General features: G+C 60.7%; 1 protein-coding gene across 1 annotated transcript; it reads left to right on the top strand.

The window, feature by feature from the left end:
• The first annotated feature begins 75 nt into the window (after window positions 1-75).
• MAPKAPK2 (MAPK activated protein kinase 2) lies at window positions 76-26,457 on the top strand. The gene is given in 11 exon segments (XM_080569049.1): window positions 76-123; window positions 125-361; window positions 20,793-20,932; window positions 22,661-22,725; window positions 23,196-23,275; window positions 23,383-23,509; window positions 23,890-23,965; window positions 24,061-24,185; window positions 24,305-24,390; window positions 24,496-24,576; window positions 24,950-26,457. Coding segments are annotated over 11 exon segments (1,194 nt in total). The 5' UTR covers window positions 76-90; the 3' UTR covers window positions 25,094-26,457.
• The last annotated feature ends 232 nt before the right edge of the window (window positions 26,458-26,689 follow it).

Below are 26,689 nucleotides of genomic sequence, written 5' to 3'. Positions count from 1 at the left end.
CGCTGCGAGGCCCGGAGCCCCCCCGCAGCTCGGCGGCAGCCTCCCCTCGTTCCCCCCCCCCTCTCTCCCCCCGACACCCCCCCCCCAGCCATGCTCTCCGGGGCCCCGCCGCCCGCCGGCTTCCCCAGCCCGCAGCCCCCCCCCCCCGCAGCCCCCCCCGCCGCCGCCGCCGCCCGCCGCCCCCCCCCACGGGCCGCCCCCGCCGCCGCTGCCGCCGTTCCCCGGGAAGGGAGGCCTGCAGATCCGGAAGAATGCCATCACGGACGACTACAAGGTCACCACGCAAGTGCTGGGGCTCGGCATCAACGGGAAAGTTTTGGAGATCTTCAGCAAGAAGAGCGGGGAGAAGTTCGCCCTCAAGGTGCGCGCGGGGCCCCCCCCTTCCCTCCTCTCCCTTCTCTCCCCTCCCCTTCCCTCCCCTCTCCCCGGATCGGGCCCCCCACCCCATCCCCGGTGCCCCCCGGTCCCCCCCGTCGGGGCGCACGAAGGCTCGGGGCCGCCCGGCCCGGCCCGGCCCGGCCCGGCTCGGTTCAGCCCTCGCTCCGCCCGCCCCGCTGCGGGCTGCTCGCCACGAAGCGCCCCGGCGCGCAGCTTCAGGGCTTTCCCACAGCGAAATAACATCCGCCCCGGCTGCCCGGGCAGCCCCGAGGCCGAGGGAGAAGCCCCCCTGCCCGGCAGGCAGCCCCCCGGGGGGGGGGTTCTCGCCCCGGTGCCCCCCCAGTGACACCTCCCAGCACGGAGCTGGCCCAGCGGCGCTGGGTGGGGGTCCGGGGGTCCGCCGGCCTCTTGGTCCCATTCCCCTTGGGACCTTGGGACTGGGAACGGAGCCCCGTGAAACGGCACAGGATAAGGAGCAGCCGTCGTTCCCCGCTTTGGAAGGGGAATGGTTTGGTGTTATCCTGCTCCTCCGGCGTCCCCAACCCGCTCCCGCTCCAAGGGTGCTCAGCCGAGCAGCACAAGCCGAGGGGCGCCCCGGCACGCGCTCGGTGTTCCATGCTTTTCGGGCGAGCGTTTGGAGCGAAGGCGAGGAGCGCGGCTCCCTGCCGGACAGGGACGTGGGGAAGTTTCGAGGAGGCTGACGGAGCGCCGGGGGACACGGGCACGAACAGCCGGCGCCACGGGAGCGCCGTGTTCCCTAGCAGAGATGCGGCTGGCGCCCACGCATTAGCTGTTAAAACCTCGCCGTTACCCTGAGAATCGTGAAGGCTGAAAATAATCACCGCGTGGATGCGTAACCCTCACCTCCTTTGTTTTTAGAGTTGCCCGTCTGTCGGCATCTGAGGTCCCTAACGGGAAGGAATGGGCAGGTGGGCTCTGGAGGTACAAATGGCGCTGCCGGGGTGCGCGGGGTCGCTGTGGCACGGCGCTCAACGCGTGCGGCTCAGCGGGGCCTTGTGCAACGACGAAAGTTTGATGTTTCTTCCCAAAAGGCAGGCGATTTTTGTTAGCCGCACCCCGTTACGCTGCAGGATGAGATGTATTGTCAGCTCGTCGGGATGGAAATTAGCGAAATCCTCTTCTGTTTTGACAGACGCGCTCCTCACCACTTCTACAGTTGACTCAACTATTTAAAGCGTGGATTCCAGCACTTCCCTTTCGCAACACTGAAAGGGGAAGGATGGCAGCGGCGGTGCGAGGACGGGGGACACCGAGCTCCAGCGGTTCCTTCCCGGCCAAACCTGGGCTGGGATGGTCGGGGCCGGAGGTTTGCACTGTTGCCCTGCCGCTACCAGTGGACGGGGTTGGGATTTAGTGCTAGGTGTTGTGTTGTGTCCTTGGCCGTATTGAAAAGCGTCTTGTGGTGTAGGATTTAATGGTACGGGGCAGAATGGTTGTGCAGCTCTTGGAGGATGAGGTGCGCCCGATTGGTGAATCTCTGTTTTGGAAAGTTGCTGGTCTTCTCCCCTCTGTCCCCTGCCCCGGCCTCTTCGCACTTCCCCGGCGGCGAGAGGAAAGTTTAGCTGAGCTGTTGGATGCGTTTCTGGCTTTCCAAAGAGCAGCACAGCTGCTACTGTAAGTGATTCCTTCCAGCCCCTGTAAACCGCTCTGCCGGGAGCCTGGGATCCAGGGCAAGCTGCTTGTGCCCTTCTTGCCCTGGGGAGCACGAGCTACAAGCCGTGGCCGTCCCTCTCCGGAGACAGGACCGGACTGCGGGGCCCAGGGCTGGTGGGGGCACTGCCTGGGATGCAGCGTGTGCTGACAGCATCCCTCCCTGCTACACGGCCGGGATGACATCTCTGTTAGAGACCTGCAGAGAGGTATTTGGATCGGAATTACTCATGGGCTGCATCAGTGTGGAATGATGACCTAAAGCGGGATGCACAGAAGTGATTGCATTGGGTTGTCATGTTGCAGATGATGCTTAAAAGAATTCTCATGGCCCTTATCCAGGAGCCAAAGCTGAAATCTCTTCATGCTGCCTGCTTTGGTTGTGCAGCAAACCTTTCCATTCGGAGTAGTTTCTCTTTATGTTTTCTGTTCCAAGATCTTGTACATTAACGCGGTCCTCCGCTGGAAGGAAACAATTGGGTGTCTCCTTAATATTAATAGTGACTTCTGGATACATTGTGCTTCCTCTTGGAGCAGAAGCGACTATTATGTTGCTAAACCTCCCTCCCAAACAGAGAGACGCATTTAAGTTAGCATTTTGCTGAGGGTCACTTTGCTTAAGAGCACTTTTCAGTGCTCCGGGAGAGTTTGAGCTCACAGGCAGCGTCCCGGCGGCGGTGAAAACGTTACGGCCAATTTTCTCCTCTTTCTGGTGCAATAGCCCATGTCAGAGACACACCATTAAATAAAACAGTGCTGTGTATGTGTTAATGGATGGTAGTTCTATTTGCTGCACTGTACCTAGGTAAATCCAGGAGATATTCCTTTTCTTATAGATCAATATTGTTTCAATGCTTTCCCACACCCATTTTTATTTATTTATTTATTTATTTATTTATTTATTTATTTATTTATTCCTGCTATCAAGGAACACTTCGAGCGTGGAGTCCATGAATTGTCCGCTGAGGAGCAGATGGTTCTAAACACAGATTTTTCTGATTCGGGTACTTCTTGCCCGCGTTCAGCCCTGAGCTGCCCCACCGCCGGCCGTGGGGACCCCGTGGTTTATTTGCTCCTGGGTGTGGAGCAGGGTGGGAACGCGAAGGCCGTGGAGAGGTGATGAGTGGAGCTGAAACGCGAGCTCTGGGTGGTTTCTTACCCCTTTCTTCCTTGGCGTGATTTATTACTAGGCTTGTCACCTCTGCAAAACTTACTGTATGTAGGTCACCACTGACTGGACTTGGCGTTGCTCGTTGTGGTCAGGCTGTGGGGCATTATGTGGCGCTGGCTGCGACGGTGGGGCTGGGAGCGAGGGCTGTGTTGTGTGCTGCAAATTCCACTTTCAGCTACTCTTTAGGTGAGATATTGGGCTGAAGGCGAGCTGTACAAATTCAGCGTTTCATAAGCAAATGGCAGGTAATGCAGACCGGAGAACGAGGCCCAGGGGCGGCAGGTGATGAGTTTTCCTCTGCCCCGTATGTCTCTCGATGGAGCAGTTTTCCCTTAAAACAACCAAACGTCTCTCCTCACCCAAATTACAGAGCAGGGAATCTTCATTTCTCCCTTCGGTTCCTGCAGAGCTGTCCCCTCTCTCTTGCAGCCTGGATTTTGGAGCATCGTCGGTGCTCCGGGGCATGTTTGCGAAACACTCAGTCTCACTCGGTCTCGGTCTCATCAGATAACGTGAGCGATGATTCCTCTGATGGAGGAGGAGGAAGGAGAGCCCAGTACATTTGTGGTTTATTGTTCTTTTCGGCCGCCTGCCGTGGAAGTAGGGCAGGCAGTATCGGAGCTGCTATCAGCGCCGTGGATGAGTGTTTGTGTCTCTGGTGGCCTTGTGCTCTCTCTGCCACCATGGGTCGGGTTTTCTACAAGGGTGTTTAAAGAAGCAAAGCACCCCGTTTCGCTTCAGCTTCACTTAAGATCAAATGCTTTGTCCCTCAGACAAGCCAGCTGGAAAAAAAACCCCTAAGTGATGGAGTGAATGAATATCCTGGGCTTACGCTCATGGGAAACAGACCTCGCTGTGTGTCTGCTTCTGTGTCAGCGGCGGGATTTTTTTGAGCTCTGCTATGTATTTTATGTAACCAAAAATGTCTTCACTGTGGATTTTTGTACAACTCATAGTTTAAAAGCTGTGGAAAGTATAGTGACATCACTGGGGCTTTTCCAAGGCAGTGGTTTATTATCTCATTGACCAAAAGAGTTTACTGACTTGGGTTTTGAGTTTGTTTAAACAATTTATGATCAGCCATAATCCCTTCCAAATACATTACATGTTCCGAGCAGTCAAATCTACAATGGAGATAAACTGATAACGGCCTGGGAGCCGGGGGCTGGTTTGTGCTCCGGCACATGCTCAGGAAATGGTAGGGCTCTTCCTCTTAGTAATTGAATGCCTTCAGCCACAGGTCTTGCAGAGGAGGATCCGTGTTTCCTGTGCTCGCAGATGCTGGGATGCAGGGGCTTGGGGGTTTACAGGGAGCCTGTGCCCGCCCTCTCGTCCATGAGCTTCACGGTGTGCGTGTGATAAACAGCCAGATGCCGCCAGGTAGAACGATGGATTCCTTGTTCGTGCTGAGCTCCTGCCTGGCCTTCAGCGAGCTTTGGCCACCACGGGTGCTGTAAAGCACCGGGGTGCTGGGGGCTCCCTGGGCACGTGCTGCGTGTCGTGGAGCGCTGCGTGCGTTTGGAGCAAGGTGTAAATAACGACTCGAAGCCACTTGAAAAGTCAGGCCTCCTCAGGTGTTGGCTAGATGGGCGGCACAGGTGAACTCCAAGATTTGTGCCGAGGCAGCCTGGAGGTGACTTTTCTCCGAAACAGCTGGGCTTGTGATGTGCGGGGGCACGGGCCTTGCTGGGCCGTGCGGGTGTTACGGAGCAGGTGGACAGGGCAACCTGGAGCCATGGCCACGGGCAAGCAGCCCTTTGGCTCCCCAGTGACACGAGGCCAGCCCCGGGCTGTGGTCAAGATGGGCTGAGCCCTCACGAGTCCCTCACAGTGGTACGAGGGCAGTAGCCGATGCTGTGTTTTAAACCCCATCCCATCCCTGGGGCTCGTGCTCTCCCATCTTTGTACCTGCACCGTGCGAGCCGCAGGGGCTTGCCCTCGGCCGAAGGACCGTGAGGAAGGACCCCGCGGCGTGCCGAAGCCCCGTCCCCCTGCCGGCTCCGGTGACCCCCCCGGAGGCCCCGCGCTGCCTCCCGGTGCGGTGCGGCAGGCAGGCCCCTCTCGCAGCACAGAGCCCTGCGCGCCTGGCCTCAAGTTGCAGCAGCATTCAGGCAGCATGACCTCACCTCCTGGTTTCCAAGAATAACGCGCTGCCTCCCCTCTGCCGCGCCGGGGCTGGCTGGGGCGGCTGCCGCAGGCTGCGGGGCTGCCCCTGGGGCCCCTCTGGCTTGGGGCTCCCCTCCCCGACAGCCCCCGAGCATCGCCTGCCCCGTGCTGGGGCTGGTTGGGCTGCTCAGCCCCTCTCCGTGTTGTGGGAAGGGGTTTGGGGGTGGATGTGAGGCAGGAGTTGGGGAGAGGGTCTTCAGGAGCCGGCTGAGCTTGCGGGCTGCTGGTTTTGGGTGCAGACCCTTGAGGACCAGGGCGATCCCTCCACCGGCCCCACTTGCAGGCAGGTGAACACAGCGTTACTGGATTTCTCCCTAATAAACCAGCTGTGAGCCCAGGCAGCTGCATTGGGGCTGACGTTTCACAGAACAGCTTGGGTTGGACGGGACCTTAAAGACCTTCTTGCTCCAACCCTGCTGCCATGGGCAGGGATTTCGGCACGGTCCGGGGCTGCTGTGCATCGTGGTGATCTGTGGGGCAGTAAGCGATGCTCTGTTTTAGAGAGCGCCCTGCCTGCAGGTTCGAGGATGGGGCACGGGGGGGATGCTGTGAGCGGGGGGCGATGCCCTGGTGGTTCCTGGGCAAGAGCCTGCGCCCGTGTGTGCTCACGCAGGAGCGAGTCTGAATGCAGAGACCTCAAACAGCTTTTAAGCCGCTGTTCCTTTATGCCTAGCGGCCGATTCATTTCAAAGATTTCAGCCTTTTAAGATCTTACCAGTTTGGGGGCAGGATTGTGGCGACCACGGGTTTAATGCTTGCGTTAACTCGCTGATGGCTTCACGGCCTCAGGAAGGGACCGAAGGCTGCGAGTCTGAGTGCTGCTGACCCCCCTGCCCTGAGACGACCTGGAACACGCGTTTTGCTGGAGATGCTGTGAGCTGTGAAAACGTGAAGGGTGGTGGGATTGTCCTCGTCACCAGGCGGCTGGGGACAGGGCAGGGTGCTGGAGCAGCCCCTCTGAGCAAGTGGAGCCTTGCTGTGGCAAAATCTTGAGCCTGACACCACCGGGGAGGGCAACAGCATCTTCCCACGGATTAGTGCCCTCTGTCGGCGCGGGGCTTTGCTGGGACAGAATGACTGCTCCCTGCGGAGAGGGCAGGTGAGCAAGTTGGCTCAAGGGGTCCGTGACTGTCACGGCGTTTGCCGTCATATGTAATGAGATTATTTAAGCCGTTGGCGTCAGGGCTGCATGTGATTGTGTGCCTGGCCGTCCAGCGAGCTGTAGCCTAAACTAGAGATAAAGTTCAAAACACAAGCTCAGATCTGAATGTTCCAGGGGCTTCCAGCCAGGCGGGGACTTTGCAGTTCTGCTCCCATAAGATCTCCCGGTTTGGGATATAGATTTGGGATCAGCGGAGGGATGGACTCATTTGCTTCATCCTAATTACCTTTGCTGCCTCTCTTTGCGTGCCCCCGGCTGCAGCAGGGTGCTCCACTTGGGTCGAGCCTGTTCAGCTCTGCTGGCCTGGGACAGGAGCGTGCATTGGGCTCAGGTTGTCATTGTCCGAGCATTGCCTGCTGGAGGCAAAAGCTGTACAACAGCGGGCCAGGGCCCTGTGCTGAGGGGCTGAGGCCCTCCTGTGCTTTTTGGGCAGCCTCATCTTGGGGTTTCCATGGGGCAGACGCGGGCAGGCACCTCCTCTGCTCCGAGTGTTCGCGAAACTGAGCAGCGCTTCTGTCTGCGGTCCTCGCCAGTCGTCTGGCCCTGAGCTGCGGCGCAGAGCTAGCGTAGCCTCTTGAAAGGCTCCTCGGACTCCCTGCCAAATGTGTGTTTTCAGGGAAATCTGGCTGGAACAAAAGCTGGGGCTGCTGTGGAAATTTGGCAGCGCGTTGCGGCGGCCGCAGTAGCCACGCTCGTTGCTTCTCGAGCCGGTAGGTGCGGGCGGGAGCCGGGTCAAGCAGCGCTGCTCGGAAATGGGCACGGCGTCCCGGGTGTCTCGGCTTATCTGGGCTGCAGGAAGGTATGTGCAATCACATGCAAGCAAACCAGAAAGAATGCATGTTATCGTCAGCCACTTCAAGAAAAAATAAAAGGGGAGGGAGGCTGGTCTGGTAACAGCGATGTGTTTTTATTTTCAGTAGTTGTGACAGCCTCCTTGCATCTACCATCTTGGCATTTAAGAATGCTTCAGGACAGTTTTAACGTATCCTATATCCCCGTGCCTTAGCAAAAAGGCAGGGACCGTGCTCACTCTCAGCTAGTGCTGCTGTGCGTGCGAGTGCCCCGTCCCTGCGACTCCCGGAGCTGCTGCTTCCCAACGCGGCCGGGCTGCAGGATTCAGCTTAGCCTACGACAGCCTCCTCCTGCCCGCCTGCTCCCCTCCAGGCTCTGCTGTGTCTCCCTCTTTTCCTCTCCAGCCATTTCGCAACGCCGCTGCCCATTACGTTGGGCAGATTGCTAAGAAAACACGGGCTGCTGTTGCATAAGTCGCTCTGCCGCAGTGGCTGGCTGCCTCTCCCCGGGAAGGGTGGGCTTGCCAGGAAGTTTAAACCAGGGTTATCTCCTGGAAGTCATCAGGGCTGCGGACCCGGTGTTTTTGGGTGGGAGTCCCGTGCCGCAGGCTGGGTGTGGGTTTCCACCCCGGTGCGTGGAGTGCGCGGTGCCTTGCCAGTGGGAAGGCTGCTTTGGGGAGCCTGTGAGCATTGCAGCCCCCAGCCTGGCATCTGCCTGAATTCCCTGGGAGGATGCCTTCACCCTGGCTAACCTGGGGGCTTGCAAGAGGCCCGCTCTTGTCTTCAGCGGGTGTCCCTGCAAAGAGATGTGCCAGGGATGTGAGCGAGACCAACTGCTCTGGGACCGACGGGAAATTCGCTTTGAGTCTGGGTCTTGGACAGGACTTCATAGCCCAGGACTGCTCCCTGCTTTCCTGTCTGACCACGTAAACACACAGCCCTCTCCCGACAGGCGGGTGACGGCCGAGCTCTGGGGCCGTCCCGCTCCGGGGGTGCTGCCACACCTCGCCGCTTGGCTTTGGTGACTCAGTGGCTTGTTCTGTGTCAGAGCAGGACATCTAACGTCTCCCTCCTTGTCTCTCCTCCCACCCTCTTTATTTCATGCTGGGGAAGAAGCTTCCAGCACCTCGCTGTGAGGAAGAGCTGCTGGTTAAGAGCAGTTCCCTGCCCACGACGTGAGATGGAAGCCGGTGGGGAAGCGGTGCAGCTCCGTGGGGCTCGGAGGTGCTCTGGGTGCTCCTGTGGCCCCAGCTCTCGGCAGGGCGCAGCGAGGGAGGTGACCAGCCTGGCCCGAGGTGCCTGTCGTTAGGGATGCAAATCCTGGGCTGGTGAAGCCTGGGCGAGTAACATGCCGGGGGTTTCATGCTGATTACAGTGTGGTCTCTGCACGTGGCTGAGCAGCAGTTCCCTCCCTGGGGGTTGGAGCTGCCGCGGAGCAGCGTGCCGTGCCCCTTGTGGGGCTGTGACACCTCTGTCCCCTGCCAAAACCCCATCCCCTGCCAGACCCCTGTCCCCTTTCCTTTGCACGCCTGAACAAAGCCCATCACCTCTCCAGCCTTGCTGCTGGTTCTCTTTGAATCCATTCGTGGCACCTTCCATTAAGGTCAAACTTGTAACCCAACGGACTTCTCAGGGAGTTAGCACTGCCAAAAATCCCTGGTATGCGCAGCTTTGCTGTTATCGCACCGTGTGTGCACGCACACCCTCAGGGGTCGGCGGCTGGGGACCAGTCCGTCCCCGCTCTGAGCCCCCTGCTCTGGTGTCCTTGGAGCCCCCCGGCAGCGTCAGAGGGATGCTCTTATCTCCATCACCCGTATCAGATGAGGATTCACTGATGGGAGCCCGTTCATTCAGCTTTGCACAGCTCTGGCAATACAGACGGGCTCTGTTCTGCGGGCCAGGCAGCTGTGGCTTTTACCAAAGCATCCCTTTTCTATTTCTTTCTATCCAAAGACCGCACTGAAGCAGCCAGGCGAGCAATCCTGGGAAGGAGGATCAGGGGGACGTGGTAGCATTGGGCGCTTTCCTCCTGCACAGGACAGGGAGATCCCAAGGTATTTCAGTCAGCTTGGAGGGGACACAGTTTCCCGAAACTAAACTGCTTGGTGTCATCGTGCCTGACAGGCTGCAGGGTTTGCCTTCGGAGAAGTATTGGGGCTGCCGGAGCCCTTGGGCCAGAGGGCGGCCGTGCCGCACAAAGGCAGGACTGTCTGCTGCTTGGCTGTGCCCGGCGTCCCCCCGGCCCTGAGCCCTTTTCGTCAATAAGTGGGATTGAAGGAGCTTGAATTCCTACAGAGCTGGACCCGGGAGCCCCCGGCCAGCTCCAGAGCTGCTTCCCTTCGCCCCGTGTCCGCGAGGGTGCTGGGTGTAAGGGCTGGCATGGGGCTGGCTGAGGAGAGGGGTCCCGAGCAGCAGTCCAGCTGCCAGGCAGACAGCAAGAAATGCGGTGGTAGGTTTTTTTGATGGCTTGTTTGTTTAAATGCCCCTGCTTTTATGCTTTTATTCCCTTCCCATGCTACTCTAACAGGCGAAACATGTTCAGGGTACGGAGCATCTGTGGAAGGATCAGCGGGTCTTCCCGGAGCCTGTTTTCACTGTGTGTTTATAAGGTGCAAGAGGACAAAACCTCCGCTATCGACGCCTTGCTCTGCGGTGTTTCCAGTGCCGGACCTCTTAGTGGGAACAGCCTGTGGAGACCGAGCCCAGCGGGTCCCTCTCGGTCACAGTGAGAGGGGAGGTTTTTCCTCTGACGGTGTTTGTGGAGGCATGTGCAGCCAGGCACTGGGTGATGAATTATGCATGCTTGGTGGATGAGGTATTTCGAGGTTACTGCGCTGACCGGGACGCTGGTCTGGGCCCCGTCCTGGCCCTGCCGGGCCTCCCTCCCTCAGCCCTTCCCTCCCTCCTGCCCGCTCCCCGTGCCCAGCGCGGGGCCGCTGCTGGCGCTGCCGCGAGAGGCCAGGGAGAGCTAATAATAGCAGCTGTGTCCTGAGTGCTTTAATGAGGTGCCAGCAGGATGCAAAAAGGGCTTTTTAAAATAGAAGCCTAACTGTGTTTTCCTCTCAGCTGGAATTGTCTCGGACGCCTGGCGCAGGGGGGCCGAGCTGCAGCGTGCTGGGGGGAGCACGAAGCTGAGGGTGCTGAGCGCCAGGGTGCTGGGGCGGCCTCACAGGGGCCCACTGGTGCGTGGCAGGAGGCTCACGTCCTCCTCCGCTGCTGGGAGGGCCCCAAAGCCCTTTTCGGTTCCTGTTGCTCTGTGAGGCCACGTGGAAGGGTGGCAGAGGCCCACAGGGAGGGCCAGGCCGCTGCTCGCCTGGCCGCCCGCTCGCCCTCCTGCAGTGCTTTGAGGTCCAGGGTCGGCCCCAAAATGCTTCTCGTCCCTGTGCTTAAGGGGAAGGTGCCCACAGGGAGCTTGGGATCTGGAGCTAAAAGCTTCTGGCTTTTAGCCCGGGTCAGTTCATCCCAAGTGGGGGGATTCATACGAGGTCCTCTGCAGGCCTCGCTGGGTGCCGGGGCTGTGGGGCACCCCTGCAGCAGCAGGAGGAGGAAGAGGAGGAGGAGGAGGAGGCGCAGGGCAGCCTCTCACAGCGAGAGCCCCAGTTCGGGGTCAGCATGCTGTTGGGCGAGATGGAGGAAGGAGGTGGGCGACACAGCTCTGTGAGCCTCTCCTTTCCCCTGCCCCTTCGTTAGCGCCCTCGTTATGTGCCTGCTGTGGGTCAGCTACACCAGCTCCGCTCCTGCCCCGTGCTTTCCCCAAAAGGGGACTTGTGCATCCCCAGGGACCCGTGGCAGGGGCTGCCTCGGGGCTGGCAGCTCAGGGGAAGCCGGAGGAGCTTTTAGGGTCATTCCTCCGTGTGTGGGGTGGAGGGACAAAGGCCGGAGGAGGGCGGTCACGGCGGCCGGGGGTGGGAGTGTGTTTGGGGAGGCAGCCGCGGGGCCCCTGCTTGCGCAGACAAAGGCGTGTTATGAAATCCCCGTGTTGCTCTTGTTCCAACCTTCCCCCTGCACGGCACAAAACCTCCTTTCAATAGGAGCAGCGGCCGCTTAACGCAGGAGCTGGTTACGCTTTGCAGGGCTGCATCCAGGCCACGTGAGGACCGGGGGCAAAACGCCTCCCAGCCGGCACAGGGCAGCCCCACGTCCGCAGCGGTGCTGGTCGCGTGCAAACATTGGTTTTGGGTATGGGGAAGTCTGTGCTGGGGGGGTTCGTCACCTCCGGGGCGATCTGGGGTGCTGCGATTGGGGTGCACGTCCCTGGGCTCGACTTCGGAAGGTGTTTGTGAGCCCCGGTGTTGACAGAGCCTGCCGAGGGGATGAAAAGCTTCTAAACAAATCGCTGAGGAAAGGACAGAGTGATGCAAAACGTGCCGTGTGTGCGTCATCGGGCTTCAAGGGCACGTAAATAAAACCTTGGTGATGTCCTGGGTGGCGAGAGGAGCTTCGGGAGCGCTGCGCCGCATCCCGTGGGCTTTCCCCCATCCATCCTCAGCCTGGCTGGGAGAAAGGGGCTCCCCAAAAACGGATTTGGTGGGCTCATCTGGGCCTCGCTGTGCAGACAGGCAGAACACGGCTTTGGGGCTGCTGGAGCCAGGGACCCAAAAGGATGCTCCGAGTGCCCGGTGGCTACTCAGACGGGCACAGACGGCCCCATGGGGCTGAGCATGTCTGTGTATCTGCCGGGAGGGAACCCCACGGACCCGGAGCCCAGAGCTGGTGCCCTGCGCTGCCACGGAGGCACGAGGGTGCTGCAGTGGGGTTGCAGCAGCGGGCTTCCAAGCTGGGCACGCGCCTTCGGGAGGGAAGTGCAAAGTACGTAGGTCAGAGCTGAGTTAATGGTTTACATTAGTGCTCACTTCTGTATCAAACACACCCATAAATATCAGCCTCTTCCTATCGTAAAGCACATACATTGCACTTTTCCATTCACCGGCACAGCGGCTCTGATAGGAGATCTAATTAGATGCAGGACTTTGAGGGGGGGGCATCTGAAGGGAGAGCTGGGGTGGCCTCGAAGGCTTTGCAAGGAGGTGGCAAAAAAGTGTTTGTGCATGAAGCCCTGGCTTCAGCAGGGTGTAGCTCATGTGAAGATGTTCGCCCCTCCCTTGACTTCTCATTTTCCTTTCACTTTCTGTGGTGCAGATAAAAGGGCCTGAGATGCTGGTGCTGGTGGCGGTGCTGGTGGCGGTGCTGGTGATCTCTGCCTTGCTCCCAAGCCAGCCGGTCCCCTCCCTGCTCAGACCTCGTCTGGTGTCACTGTCACTGCCGGGGGGAGGTGACGTCTCAGCACATGTAGGAAGTGGCAGGCTGAGTTTGGGGCGTTTTGGCCGTGACGCCCCCCATTCACCCCCTGCTCAAGCACCAGTCCGAGCTGCATTGCTGGAACACGTCCTGGCTTGGGAGCGCTGGGCCCAGCAGTGCCGACGCGCTCTGCCCACCCTGGGGGGTGATTTATCACCTCTGCCCTCCTTGTCCCTGGGGAGCGATTTGTCCTTGTCCCACGGGAGCGTGACTGCACTGCCCATTGTGGCACCTACATCTGGTGAGGGGCCCTTTGGGTGCTGAGCCCCAGGTGCAGGGCAGGACCTGGGCCTTTCCCAGTCAGTCCCTGGTCACACTGGGGGAAGCTCCTGGTGCAGGCACCCGTCCTCATGCCCCGTTGGCACCAGCCTGGTTAACGGATGTCCTGACGCACCCCAGGACAGCCTCCTGCGTGACAGGACACCGAGGGTCTCGGTAATGAGTGCTGAGGGCCTGAGCTGGGACCTGACCGTGCAACGCAGACCCTGCTGGAGAGGGGAGCAGCGGGGGAGTCACCCCAATTCACCCCAACTCCGCGTTTTTTTGACGTGCGGTGGCGAGAAGAGGACGATCCCAAAACAAAACCCAGGAACCGAATGATCCCTTAATACTGTTTTTTTCTCAGACACACGAAGCAGAAACTGTTTATTTATCTTCGTTGAACACTCGCGGCGGTGTGCCGTCACTACGAGGCGGTGAGTCAGCGGGGACGCTTCGTGCTGCCGCCCAGCTGCCGTTTACCTGCTCTGACTCTTCCGCGAGCTCCGCAGCCCCCTCCTTGTCCCCGGTGTCCCCGCTGCGCTGGTGGCACTTCCCTCGGCGTCGGGGCAGTGTCCTCGGGCACCTCTCGCGAGGGATGGTGCAGTATTTTGGTGCAGGGCAGTGGGCTGTGGCAGACGGGGGTGTCCTGGCTGCACGGGGAAGGGGGGCGCAGGCCCCCGGCAGGTGGCTCCTGTTTAAGCCCCAGCCTCTCTTCTGCTCCTCGCCTTTGTGCGCCCGGCGAGGCTTTTGTTGCTGCCTGAAAAGCCTGAATAGCTGCCACATCTGTCGTGGGCGAGGAAATGCTCAGCAGATGCCCCGGGCTGAGGGGGGTGGGCGGCGGGTGGGGGTCCCCGGCACCCCCCCGCAGTGGGAGCTTGCAGGGGATGGTGCAATGCTCACGGGCGCGCGAGGCCCCTTCGTGCCGGGGCTCTGCCGGCCCCGGTGTTGCAGGTCTCCTTGTGAAAGCGCCGTGCAATGGTTGTGTCGCTTCCCTCGCCAGCCCTCCGTCCTCTGCCCGCTTGTGAAATCGCCCGCTGGCGTCGCGGGGTGGGGGCTGCGTGCGTCTGAAAAATGCGGAGCCACGCAGCTCACGGGCTTGGGGGCTTTGCCTGTTTTGAGCTTCTGTCTACAAGAGGTGTTTTGGGGGAAAGTAATCTGAATAATTCTCTCCCTGGGATGCTTTTTCCAAGCTTTCCATCTTCCCGGAGACAAATGGGGTATCGAGGATGACCTCTGGTTCGAGGCAGCGGGGGGATGAAGCCGCTAATGCATCGCGTGCGGTGACTGGTGGCTGTTACTGTCTTTCCTTGCGGTCTTTGTGCCCTGAGTGAAGCTGAGCAGGGAGGCAGCCCCGCGGCGTGGCAGGCTGCAATGTGCTACAGGAAGGACATTTCCTCCCCGGGACTGTGTTGCTGCTCCTCCGGACACATCGCCGTGGCACAAACCAACGGGAGGACGAGGTCTGGGGGTTGAAGGCTCCCATCTGCTGCTCCGTGCACGGGCAGCCCACAGGGAGGTCTGCTCGCCCCTGGGTGCTGCCGGCGGGGAGGATGTAAATGTAACGTAAAGGTCCGTGTGTGAGCCCCGATGATGTGGGGGAGGTTTCCTGAGCCGCACGTTTTGTCATTGGTGTGCTGTAACTGAACGATAAGTGTTCCTGCATTGGGTAACTTCATTCCTCTTACGGGCCCTGGGACTTGCAGTTTGATTTCTCTTCCGGAGTTCTCTTGAACTCCAGGCAGCGCGAGGGGAAGCCGGGCTCCCTCCTGCTCGCTCCGTCCCAGCGGCGTTGGGGCTGGGGAGCTCCCTGGGGGGCTTGGTTGCATGGGGCGATCCCCCAGAGGCTCCCAAATGCTCTGGTACTAGCGGCAGAGAAAAGAAACGGGGGACGCGGTCAGTTGGTCATCCCGGTCCCTGCACAGCACGTTCAAAGGGTCCGGCACCAGCTCTGCGAACGTGTCACGCAACTGGTGCCAGTTGGCAACCGGTTCACTTGAAAAGATTGGAAGAGGCAAATCCTTTGAAGAGAAACCATTTTGCTTTATTAGGGAAAAACGTTCCTCGCCTCGCTGCCGCCTGGCCAGGACAGCCCCTGCTCTGCTTTCCTCCTGATAACGTGGGTGGGTGACAGCTCGCAGGTCTGTGCTGCGAGTTCATTCCTCGTGCGTCGGGAGCAGGTTACTGTAACCCCCCGGCGTGGGCTGCTCCGTGGGGTGTCCTGCTGCTGGAGGGTCCTCAAAGGCACGGCTCCTGCACAAATAACGTGTGCGCTGCTGTACTGGGGGCAGGTGGAGCACCGGTGATCAGGGAATGTAGGGAAATAGGATACCCCGGCTGCAGGAGCAGCCGATGTGCCCGCATGAGCGTGGAGCCGGAGCCTCGGTGGCCGCCGCAGCAGGTGAGCAGCCGACGCTGGTGTCCGAAAATGTTCAGCTCCCTAAAATGCTGCATAGCAAAGGGCACGCTCCCCTGGCAGCCTGGTCCCATGACGTCGGGCTCTGGGGAAGGGGCGGCTCGGCTCCTCGCCCCATCCCACCCCGCGGCAGGCGCTCAGCATCTCCGCGGCTGGGTGCTGGGGACGCTCCCCGTGCGAATCCCGCCGTGAGTCACGGCGAAGCATCGTGCGAGGGGGCGGCGAGGCTGAATCGGGACGCGCGCAGGCGAGGGACCGTGAGCCTGTGTGCGCGGCTCCAGCTCCCGTGTTTGCTCTGCTCTCTTCCTTCCTTCCTTCCTGGCTCCCACCCACCTTCCCCACAGCTCGCCTGTGATTGCAAAGGGAAGCCCCTTACCCCGGCTCCGCCTGGGCAGAGCTTTTGCCGGCAGCAAACACGGGCTGGGGGCTGAGGGGCTGGGCACGGAGGGGCTTTGTGACCGTGGAAGAGGAGTCCCCTGCCCTGCCTTGGAGACCCGTACCAGCCCCGGGGGCTGTGAAGCTGTAGGGTGATGCAAGAGAGCGCGGCTCCCGCACGCTGCTGCCTGCCCTGGTGTTCCCCGCCTGCTCATCCAAAGCCTTTGAGGTGTTGGCCTGCAGCCCTGGGCAGTCCAGAGGGTGCCTGGGTTGGCGGCCCCGGCCTTTACTTGCTAACTGGAAGTGGTTGCTCAAAGGTCAGGGTGTCTGCGGAGCGCCGGGGCTGCTCCTCTGCAAACCTGCTAGCACCCAGCGGGCTCGCGGGGGCTGCAGAGCAGAAAAATTGTCTCAGCCGGCTGCTCTGAGCTGCAGCGGCTTCGGAGAGGTTTGGGAGCGAGGAGCTTGAGGATGAGGTAGCATTTCACTAGGGAACAATTCAGAAGCGCAAACACCAAAATCTTCTTTACGCAGCCGCGTTTGACGCACGTCCAACCCTGTGTAAACGCACGCCACTGCCCAGCTTTTGCTCCAGGGCTTTTTTTGTAAAGCGCGGTGGTTACGGAGAGAGCGGGGCGCTGGCTCGTTGCTCCCCACGAGGCCGGCAGCGGAGGCGCTGAGCCCCGCGGCGCTGCCCTTGCCCTCCGTCCGCGGACGCTTTCGTAACCCGGATCCGGTTACGGCGCGCAGTGCCCGCGGTGCTGCTGCAGCCGCGCTGCTCCCGGCCCCCCGAAGGCAGAGGTGCTGCGGGTCAGCCCCGTCCCTCCCCACGGCTTCTCTCGGTGCTCGGCAGACTCCCAGTATCGGGACAGTCACCTCTGCCTGGTGCTGGAGCATCCCCCTGCTTAGTGTTGGTGGTCGGTCTTTTTTTTTCCCCGGCTTTGAGCAATGTTCCCAGCTGTCCGTGGGTTTCTCCGTGAAAACACGAATTCCCGTTGGTTTCCCATCTGAAGGCGTCGAGCTGGGTCCTCAGGAGCCGCCCTGTGGAAGGAGGCAGTGGGGCTGGGGACGGCTGAGCTGCACCCGGCTGTGTCCGGCGGGCGGCCCCTGCCCTGCCGTCGCCCTCCCACCTGGGCACGGGTAACCCGGCCGTGCCGCCGACCGCTTGGCTTGCCAAATCCACTCCTGGAGCTGCTCTGAAGCCCCGGGTGGCCCCCACCGTGGGCTGGGGTGGGCGAGAAGGAGGGGGCAGTTAACCCTTTCTGGGCCTTAGGGAAACACAAGGTGCTTTTCTGATCCCAGCCTCTTCCTCGCAAGCCAAGGAATATAAATATTGCTGCGGCCTTGGGCCGCCCTGGATGCCAGAGCTAAATTGGGGACATGGGCAGTGTTACCAAACACACCCAAATGCGTTGGACAAGTGACCGGACCAAGCAGCAGACTGTAGAAAAATAGCTTCGCTTTGCAGCACTAAGATGGTGTTAATTCAATCTGGGGGCAGTGGATAAAGCCCTGAGCAGCAACTGGGGGACGTCAGGGCTCGCTTCTCCCTGGATGACGAGGATAAACCACTTTTTGTCTCTTTCCCCACCTTCCACGAACGTGCGGTGATGTATTTTAACCAGAAATTGAAAAAGGTGGTGTTGGGGCCGGCTGGCTGGATGTTTGGTGTTGGTTCTGCGGGGGTTTCGGAAGGGCTCGGCCGTGCCCGATGGGCGCCGTGGGGAGGCGCAGAGCAGGCGGGGACGCGGCGCTCAGAATAGCCGTGACCGTGCTGCTGAGGCTCGCAGGGCTCTGTGCTGATCCCGTTACGTGCCGATGCCACCGAGCTGCCGGGGAGGAGGGCGCTGCTTCCACTGGGTCTCTCCATCCCACCCAGCGCAGCGGCTGGAAGGAACGGCGAGGAGGAGAAGCAGGAGCAGAACAGCCCCGTGCGAGTGCCACGGGCGGTGCGAGCCCCGATGGCAGCGCGGGGTCTGCGTGCGTGGGCAGCGCGAGCACCCCCCTCCCGTGGGCTCCTTCCCTTGCCCGCTGGGGCTGCCAGCAGCCCAGCGCCCTCCTGCCAGCCCGTGGGATGCTTTTACCATGGCGTGGGCATTGCCACATCCCTTCTGCATCCTCCGGACCCGCTGCGGCACCGATGCAGCCTCGCAGGGTCTGGCCTCTAGCTGGCACCGGGAACCTTTCCCAAAAGGCCCAGCTCGTTCCCTTAACGAGGCTTAATCTCCTCCATCCCACAGCTAACAGGAAATCGGAGGGAGGCCGGGCTGTTTGCTGAGCCGAGGTGCGGGGGGTGTTCTGACGGCTGTCAGGCAGCTGTTTACTTGCCTGTGGGTGCCCGAGTACAAAAGCAAATGTCACCGCTGTGCTGGCACAGGTAATGGAGGCGGCTGCCTCCCAGCTCGTTGGAAATACAATTAAGCTCCTTTAAAAGCGCTCGGAGTGACCTCTGAAAATTGGATATATGTTTCTGTACCTCTCCTGTTTGTTCTGCTTAGCGTTATGCTAACTGTCTGCTTCCTGCTGCTCAATTTTCCCTGTGTGTAATTACAATTTTGTTTCTTTTTTCCCTTTTTTTCTTTTTCTTTTAAACTTCCTGACTCCCCACCCAGGCTTTTTGGGGCAGAGCCGTGAATAACAAAGCTTTTCTCCAGGCCCTGTCCCTGCCCTGCCGCCTGGCTTCTTCTCGGGGCTGGCGGGGCTTGGAGGGGCTGCCAGCCTTCTGCCCCGCGCCCCACCTTCGCCAGAGGCTGTTGTGCCCACCCCAAGCTATCACACGGAGGTGGGGAGGTGCCCTGGGCTGTACCGGGTGGGATTTTGTGGGTTGGGGTCCCCTGGTGCTGGGGACGGGTGGCTTGGCGGGATGGGAGAGGCCGTGCCCTCCCCTCATCGCCTCTCCTGTCTGTGAAGCTGCCTTCCAGCCCCGGAGCTGCGGGGAGCTTTCCGAGGCAGCCGTGGCCGGGAGCGCCTCGAGTGCCTCCTGCCCTCTCTCACGACTCGGTTCTTGCTTTGCTTTTTATAGCCCCGGTGCTTCCTGTTTGCTTAGCGGCCCTGAAGCCGGCACAGGGGCTGCGAGCGCTGGTGGTGTCCTCGGGGCTGGGGCTGGGGCTGGCGCTCTCCTCTCCGCCTTCTGCGGTCGTCGTCGCCCTTCCCTCCGCTCCCCTGGGCACCGCCGAGTCCCAGCGTTTGGGGCAGGAACCCCGCTCGCTACGGCCCGGTGGCAGGGCCGGGGATGCGGGGAGGGACGTGACCGAAAACCCAGGCATGTGGGTGAGGGCTCACGGGCGGGTGTCGGGGTTGTCCCCATCCCTGTGGCAAAGGGCGAGCGCAGTTGCAGGCAGGATTGCAAATTGCTGTTCCTCTGCCAGGGCTGACATCGATGCAGGTGGGCACAGCTGCCGAGCATTTCATTCATAAGAGGGCAGCTCACATCTTTTGGGGCCAAAGCAGGTATTAGCCCTTGTCGCAGAGCACGCTGCACCTGGAGTGGTATTCTAGCTGTGATTTTGGGTCCTGTCACCCCAGTGGCAGCCGCCTGGGCTGTCTTGTTGCAGCACCAGGTCCTGAGCGGACGATTAGGCTGTCGCATGCTGCAAAATGACCAAACCTGATGTTTCCTGCCTGCGCACAGCCCTGGGGCTGTTTCTCTCCCCTCCGTAGCGTGCGTCCCCCCCTGGGGATGGGGTGTTCCCATCTGCCCTGCTGGTCACCTCTCCTGTCCACGTTGCGGCCAGTTGGAGGGATGGGGGGGCAGCCTTTCCAGCAGCCAGGATGCTCCGGAGGGAGCTGTGGAGATGCGGCATTATTTTTTTTTAAGGCCAGCCTGTTCTGGGGCTGGAGCCACCGCTGCCGAGCCGGCGTTGCAGACCCGGTCCCGGCTGGGGGCAGCGGGTGTTGTGCTCCACCGAGCCCGGCCCTGAGAGCTGCTGGAGGCAGGAAGGAAGATGAAATGCACTCAGGATAGACACTGTTGTTGCTCTATATTTAGGAGTATAATAATTAAGGCTGGTTGTTTATCCTGACAAACATGGTAATTAATAGTCCGTGGCAGACTAGCTAATCCTTCCTGCACCTGGGAACTGTGAGTTGTCTCTGGGAAGGGCAAGGGCCTCATTAAAGGGCTGCTGCTGCTTGGGAGAAAAGCCTGCTATTTAGGGAACATCTGGCTGTTCGCTTTGTCCCCTCCTCGGGCATGCATGCCGTGCTGCTGGTGGCCTCCGAAGCTGCTCCTGCATCGTGCCCGTGCGTGGGGGGGCCCCAAGCAGGACAATGTGCCTGTCCCACGGAGCAGGAGGCTGATGTTTTAAACCAGCGGTGGTGGCTGGGTGCAGATGGTGGCCCTGGGGGCAGGAGAGGATGGGCAGCGTGTGGCTGCAGGGCTGTGCCAGCGCGTGGCCGCGGGGCAGAGCGCGGCTGCCTGGGGGCTGCGAAGGGCAGGGCGAGGCCGTTTGGTGGCACGCGGGGATGCAGTGCTGCTGGTACGGCGTGAAGAAGCTCATGAATGCAGTGAGGAGTCGCGCTGGTTGGTGTCACGCTGGCAGGGCACTGGCTGCACACCTCTCGGGTGGGAGACAGGCGACAGGCAGCTGGGATAAGCTTCCGAAGGGAGGCAGCGAGGGCAAGCAGCTTAAGCTGTTGTAAGGATGTGGGAGGAGAAGGGTACAGAGGAGTCCTTGGGGAGCAAGACCGATTAAACTCCTAATGCACAAGCCTGGCTTCTGCTGGAGCGCTTTGGTACTGCTGCTGGGACGGAGGAGCAAGTGAAAGCGCTCCCCGGGACATCTGCGTTCCCTGCAACTGCTGCTTTTGCTCTGTCCTCCGTCCAGGGTCACCGGAGGGGGGTCAGGCGTTCAGGTGAGGGTTAACAGGACGGAGCGAGCCCCGTCACCCTCCCGGGCGCCTCTCGGGGCGGGTGGCTTCGCGCTGCTCCCGCTAGATGGGGATGGAGGCATTGCACTGAGCGCCTCGCCGCAGCCTGCAGGGAGCATCTGCGCTCGGGCTGCACCCCTGCGTGTCCCCAACCCGGGGCGCTGTGCCAGCGGGGCACTGCCCCTGCCTCTCCGGCAGGTGCCAGGCTGGGCGCTGACGGGGGTTTCGCTTCTCCCGCAGATGCTGCAGGATTGCCCCAAGGCCCGCAGGGAAGTGGAGCTGCACTGGAGGGCGTCGCAGTGCGCGCACATCGTCCGCATCATGGACGTCTACGAGAACCTCTACCAGGGGAGGAAGTGTCTGCTCATCGTCATGGAGTGGTGAGTCCTGGCTGCCGGCGGGCTCCCCTGCCACAGGGGTTGGGTGATGGGGAAGGGGGGACCCGGCCCCGTGGCGTGGGCACTGGGGACACCGGGGGGACACCGGCCCCAGGAGAGGCGCAGCATTGAAGATGTTTGCAGGACAGACTTCCAAGGTGCTGAGCGCCCTGAGCGGGAGCGGCGCTGGCTCTGAGTCATTCTGAAAACTTGCTCGGCGCTCGGGAGGCTTCAGGCCTGGGTTCTGGTAGCAGATGGGTCATAACCAAACTGGCTTTGGCCATGGAAAGCCGGGGTAGTCGCTGGGTTCCTGGCACCCAGCGGCACGGTGCGGTCTGCGGGGCAGCGAGCAGCCGAGCAGAAGCGCCCGGCGCAGCAGCTGCTGAGCGAGGCTGGCTCGGGTAGATGTCTGATATAACATGGGGAGGAGGAGGAATGAAGGGGAAAGTATTGAAACCACATCCCAACCGCAGCTGTGATTTACTGTAGCTTCCTTGCCAAAACCTCTCCCCTGGCAAGCCGGCAGGTTGCTTGGGGGGGGCCGAGGGGGTGAGCGGCGCGGGGAGCAGCGGGCAGGGCGGGCGGCACGGCAGGGGTGGGGAGAGGCGTCTGCGAACCGCGCCGGGCAGCTGCGGCCGGGAAGAGCTCGTGCGACGGGCGCATCTACCTGCGTGGGAAGGGAGCAGCTGAACGGTAGGAAACGAGTCCCCAGAGCGCTGACAGCTCCGTGCGGCTCGGCTGCGATGGCTCCCCGATGTCCGAGGGGCGTTGTGGGCGTAGTGCCCCGCACGGGGCAGCACGTGGGCCGTAACGTGACCGTGCTGGGCCCAGGTGGCTCGGTGCTGTCTGTGTCGCAGATGTCCAGCTACGTCCAGGGCGCTCCCTTGAGATGCTCTCTGCTCTGGGAAAGCCGGGAGCCGTTTCTGCTCGAGTTAGATAAGACCGAGACAGGAAACGCTGTTATCCCTGTTCTCACGGAGAAGTGATCCCTGTTCTTATCCCTGATCTCTGTTGGAGTCGAGCCTTTCCTTAGGGTACCTGGGGAGCCTTTGATGGGGGCGGGAGCCGTGATGAGGTTTCCACAGCCCTCCTCCAGCGCCTTACCTGCGAGCTGTTGTGCTGCAAGGGGTCCGGTCCCTGCCTCTCCCACCTACAAGCCGGTGTGAACTGTCCCATGCAGGTCACGCTGGTGGAGCCCTGTGCTGTGCCCTGGCCCTTGGGGCATTTAGGAGCTCCCCGAGCAGCCCAGTGTCTGCTGGGCACGTGGCCCCTCGCCGGCACCTCACCTGTGCAGCCGTCTGAGCTCAGCACTTCGCACGGCGCGGGGTTTGGGTTTGCGTACTGCTGAGCTCGGTCGCCTTGTGAGCTAAAGTAGGCCAAGCAGGCTGGGAGTGCTCTCACCACGGCAGAGCATTTCGCCGTCTTTACTGTAAATGCATTTTTGTGGCTTGGCACGGAGACCACGTCCGTTTGCACCCCGTGTCTCTGCAGCATGTGTGAATCCTCTGCCCTTCTCATTTCTGGAAGAGGGAGGCTCTGAAGCGCTCAGTGCCCAGAAGTGCCGAACGAAGGGCAGGGATGGAGAAGAGAGAAATTTACTGCTGAGCTTGTGCGGCGCTTGGCTGAGCGTCAAAGGCTTTGGTGCTGCTCGAGCTGGGGGCATCTCGCAGGGCTGCTGGCGAAGGCGCCGGGGAGCCCGCGCCCACCTAACGCCACCCGCTTCCCTTGCAGCCTGGATGGCGGGGAGCTCTTCAGCCGGATCCAGGACCGGGGAGACCAGGCCTTCACAGAACGGGGTACGGAGCCCGCGGTGCCCTGCGCTTTGGTCTCTGGGCCATTTCTTGCTGTTTGTAGGAGTGTCTCTGGTTCGGCCCGTTTCCTCGGTGGCCCTTTGAATTAGCAGCAGTTGTGTTTGGGGAACGAGGAATTCAGATGTGAGCGCCCAGCCCTTGATCATGGCCCTGATTTTTCCTGCTCAGTAAAGAGCAGAGCTTGGGAATGTTTTCTCAGCTTCCCCTGTGCACCACCCATCGCATGCCAGCACACAACACTCCCCCACGCTCCAAAAATGTGAATTCTGAGGGTATGGCTTTCAGAGCGAAAACACAGTCTGCGGGGTCACTGCTTGGGAAGGGAGGTTTTGGGGAGAGGAAGCCCTTTAGACTGCAGCTGTGCTCTTTGGCTCCTGGTCTGTAGAGTAGCCCAGGGAGCAGTGCTCGTTGTAACTCACTTGTAAATGCTTTCAATGGCTTCCTTGCTGCTTCAGAGGCTTCAGAGATAATGAAGAGCATTGGGGAAGCCATCCAGTACCTGCACTCGATCAACATCGCGCACCGGGACGTGAAGGTACCACGCTGCGCACTCACCCGCGGTGCTGAGCCCTGCCTGGCCGCAGTGCTGCCGGGGCTGCTGCCAGCCCTGCCGCTCACCTCCTGTCCCTTGTCTTTCCACAGCCGGAAAACCTCTTGTACACCTCCAAAAGGCCCAATGCTGTGTTAAAGCTCACTGACTTTGGCTTTGCTAAAGAAACCACCACGCACAACTCCTTGGCCACGCCGTGCTACACGCCGTACTACGTGGGTAAGCTCCGAGCGCTCCCAGGTCTGCAGGGCTGGGGGGGGTCACAGCAAGGGGGGAGGCTTGGAGGGGGCCACGCTTGCACCCCTGAGGTGCAGCCCTTTGGCTTTGCGTCCACCGTGACCTGATCACAGAGGGGCGTTTGGGACGGCTCCTTGCCGGGTGCTTTGTGCTGCTCTCGGTGCAGGCACGCGCTGCATTCGCTGCTTCGGGGGGTGAAGCTTTGCCTGTGTGTGTGGGCTGAGCCCCTGCATGTGCACAGCACCAGGCTCAGCACTGCGTGGGCAAAGCGGCTGTGCCTGTGCTGCAGCGTCCCCCATGCCCCAAGGGCTCCATCTGCCCCCCAGCACCCCCACACCGTGTGTCTGCGTCTCTTTCACCAGCCCCCGAGGTGCTGGGCCCGGAGAAGTATGACAAATCCTGTGACATGTGGTCCCTCGGCGTCATCATGTACATCCTGTAAGTCACCCGGTCCCTCTCCGTCCCAGCGGGTACCGGGGGCTCCCCCCGAGCCCGGGCACCACGCACTGACTCTGCCCCCCCGCTCCATGCAGGCTGTGTGGGTACCCCCCCTTCTACTCCAACCACGGCCTCGCCATCTCCCCCGGCATGAAGAAGCGGATCCGCATGGGCCAGTACGAGTTTCCCAACCCCGAGTGGTCGGAAGTGTCGGAGGAAGGTAAAGGAGGTTGTGGGGGCTTGAACGGGGCTGGGGTCTGCTGGGGGGGTGCACATGTGGGCGTTTTGGGGTTGGGGGAGCTGCCTGGGCCCTGCTCACACACCTCCCCACTCTTGCAGTGAAGCAGCTGATCCGCAACCTGCTGAAGACGGACCCGACCCAGCGCATGACGATAACGGAGTTCATGAACCACCCCTGGATCATGGTGAGCACAGGGCTGTCGGGCAGCGGGATGGGGACGGGGACAGGGTTGGGGACAGGGTGGGGGCACCCCTGGCTCCTGGCTGATGCTGTCCCGCTCCCCCCGCAGCAATCCATGCAGGTGCCGCAGACGCCGCTGCACACCAGCCGCGTGCTGAAGGAGGAGAAGGATCTGTGGGAGGACGTGAAGGTAAGGCCCTGGCCCGCTGATTTGGGCCCTGCCACGCTCTGTGCTCCACGTGCCTTCCGGTTCTGCCTCCCCCTCACGCTGGGAGGGTCTCAAGTTGGGCCGATTTGTGCTGGAATTGCGATTCGGTGTAAAATTGGAGAGCAAATGGCTCCCAGGGGGCACGCTGAGCTCCCTGTGCTGTCCTGTGGATGGGGTGGGGGGCTGGAAAAATTGCCTGGGGGTCTGTCAGTCCCATCCCACAACTTGCTCGTGAGCAGCAGGACCACGGGAGGAGGGCGGGGGGGTCCCTGCCCTGGGGGGTCCCTGACCCGGGGGGGTCCCTGCTGCCCCGTGGCGGTGCTGACGGGCGCTGTGCTGTGCCCCCTCCCCGCAGGAGGAGATGACGAGCGCGCTGGCCACCATGCGAGTGGACTACGAACAAATCAAGATCAAGAAAATCGAGGATTCCTCCAACCCTTTGCTCATGAAGAGGCGAAAGAAAGCCAACCCTGCGGAGCCCACAGCGCTCCCCCACTGAGGGCACGAGCACCGGCGGCCCTCGAGAAAGCAATAACTATATATATATATTTTTTAAGAAAAAGACACAAAGAGACTGACTGTTCTATCAAGCGCATGGAATTCAGACATTTATACCAGACTAGTTATTTTTAGCTACTCACCTGTGTTTCTGACCTTTCTGGAGCAGGCGACGCGATATCCCCGTCAGATCCACGCGCGTCGGCCGGGGGGTTCTGTCCTGTAGGTGGATGACACCGATAATTGGATTTTATTTTCTTCTTTTGTGAAACATTTCGGCTTTTTGTTTTTTGTTTTGTTCTCCTTCCTTCCAAAGACATGGAAATTCCTGTGGTGACCTTTGTAGGGTATATAACGTATACGTATTTTTTAAAAACTACTGTAGAGCTGAAACCCAGGCAGCGCGGCCCTGGGAGCGCTGGCTGGAGGCAGGCTTCGGGCAGGGGGACAGGGATGGGGACGGGGACGGGGAACTCCCTCCCCATGGGGGGACAGGGATGGGGAGCTCCCTCCCCACAGGGGGACAGGGACGGGTGCAGGAGGGCGCACGCTGTTCGCCGGCCTGGAAATCTGCTGCTTTTAAAGCATGCTTTGGGGGGGGAAAAAAAACAAACAACAAACACCACCAAAAAAAAAACCAAACCCAAACCAGCAAGCCCTCCCTGAACTGGAAGCCTCGACGCTGCCCGGGGCGCGCAGGGCTCCCCGCGAGGGCCGCGTGTCTGTGCTGCTGTCTGTCTGTGCGTGGCTGTGCGTCGTGTCCGGCGGTACGGAGGTGCTGCCTCCCCCCTCCGTGACGCCCGCCGGGGTCTGTGTGTGCCTGCGATCCAGTTCTGACCTCAGGGGTTGGCGGGGGGAGAGGTGGGAGGCCGCTGCCCCCCCTGCGCCCCCCGCTCTGTGCAGGGCAAGGATGCTCCCCCCGCCTCCAGCCACCCCTTCTGCCCCCCCAGAGCGAGATGCTGTGCTGGGGGGTCCCGGGGGTGATGCAGGAGATGGGGGTGCAGTGGTGCGGGGCTGGGGTCACTCTGTCCCCCCCCAGCCCCCCCAGTATGGTTCGTGCAGGGGGGCCGGGAGCGATCCCCTGCTCCCGGAGCAGAACGGCTGCGCTGAAGTCTTTAGTCCATGAATAATTATTATTATTATTTGTCACAATGTTTCACTGCGTTTAATGTGTTTGAATGGGGAAAAAAAAGATTTTTTTAAGGCAATGTTTAGTTTTTAGGTGATCTTTTAGACACTGTATGGAATTTTAATTTGTTTTAAGAAGCAGTTTTTATCCATTTTTTTTTTCCTCCGTCTGTTGGCTTATACTAATCTTCCTGGTCTGCTCTTCAGTCCTTTGGATTAAAGACACTTAATGCGTCACCCAGTCTCTCCTCCTTGCTTGCGTGGCCGTGTAGGAAGCACCCCAGGTGGTCGTTCTCGTGATGTGTCCTAAAACGGCTTTTTTTTCCACCAAAGAGGCTGAATTCCCTCAGTGCGTTCTCTGGGGACGTGGCATTTCTGCCCTTTGCTTGGGGTTCGGCTGCCTGATGAGGTCTGGTGGCCGGGTCTGTGCAGGTGGGGTTTCCTCCGGGGTGCTGGGGCCGTGGGGTGC

The sequence above is a fragment of the Anser brachyrhynchus genome, assembly GCF_964034855.1.
Source record: "Anser brachyrhynchus genome assembly, chromosome: 27".
Lineage (NCBI taxonomy): Eukaryota > Metazoa > Chordata > Aves > Anseriformes > Anatidae > Anser > Anser brachyrhynchus.
Note: the sequence above shows the minus strand (reverse complement) of the source record. Positions and strands in the feature narration are given on the sequence as shown.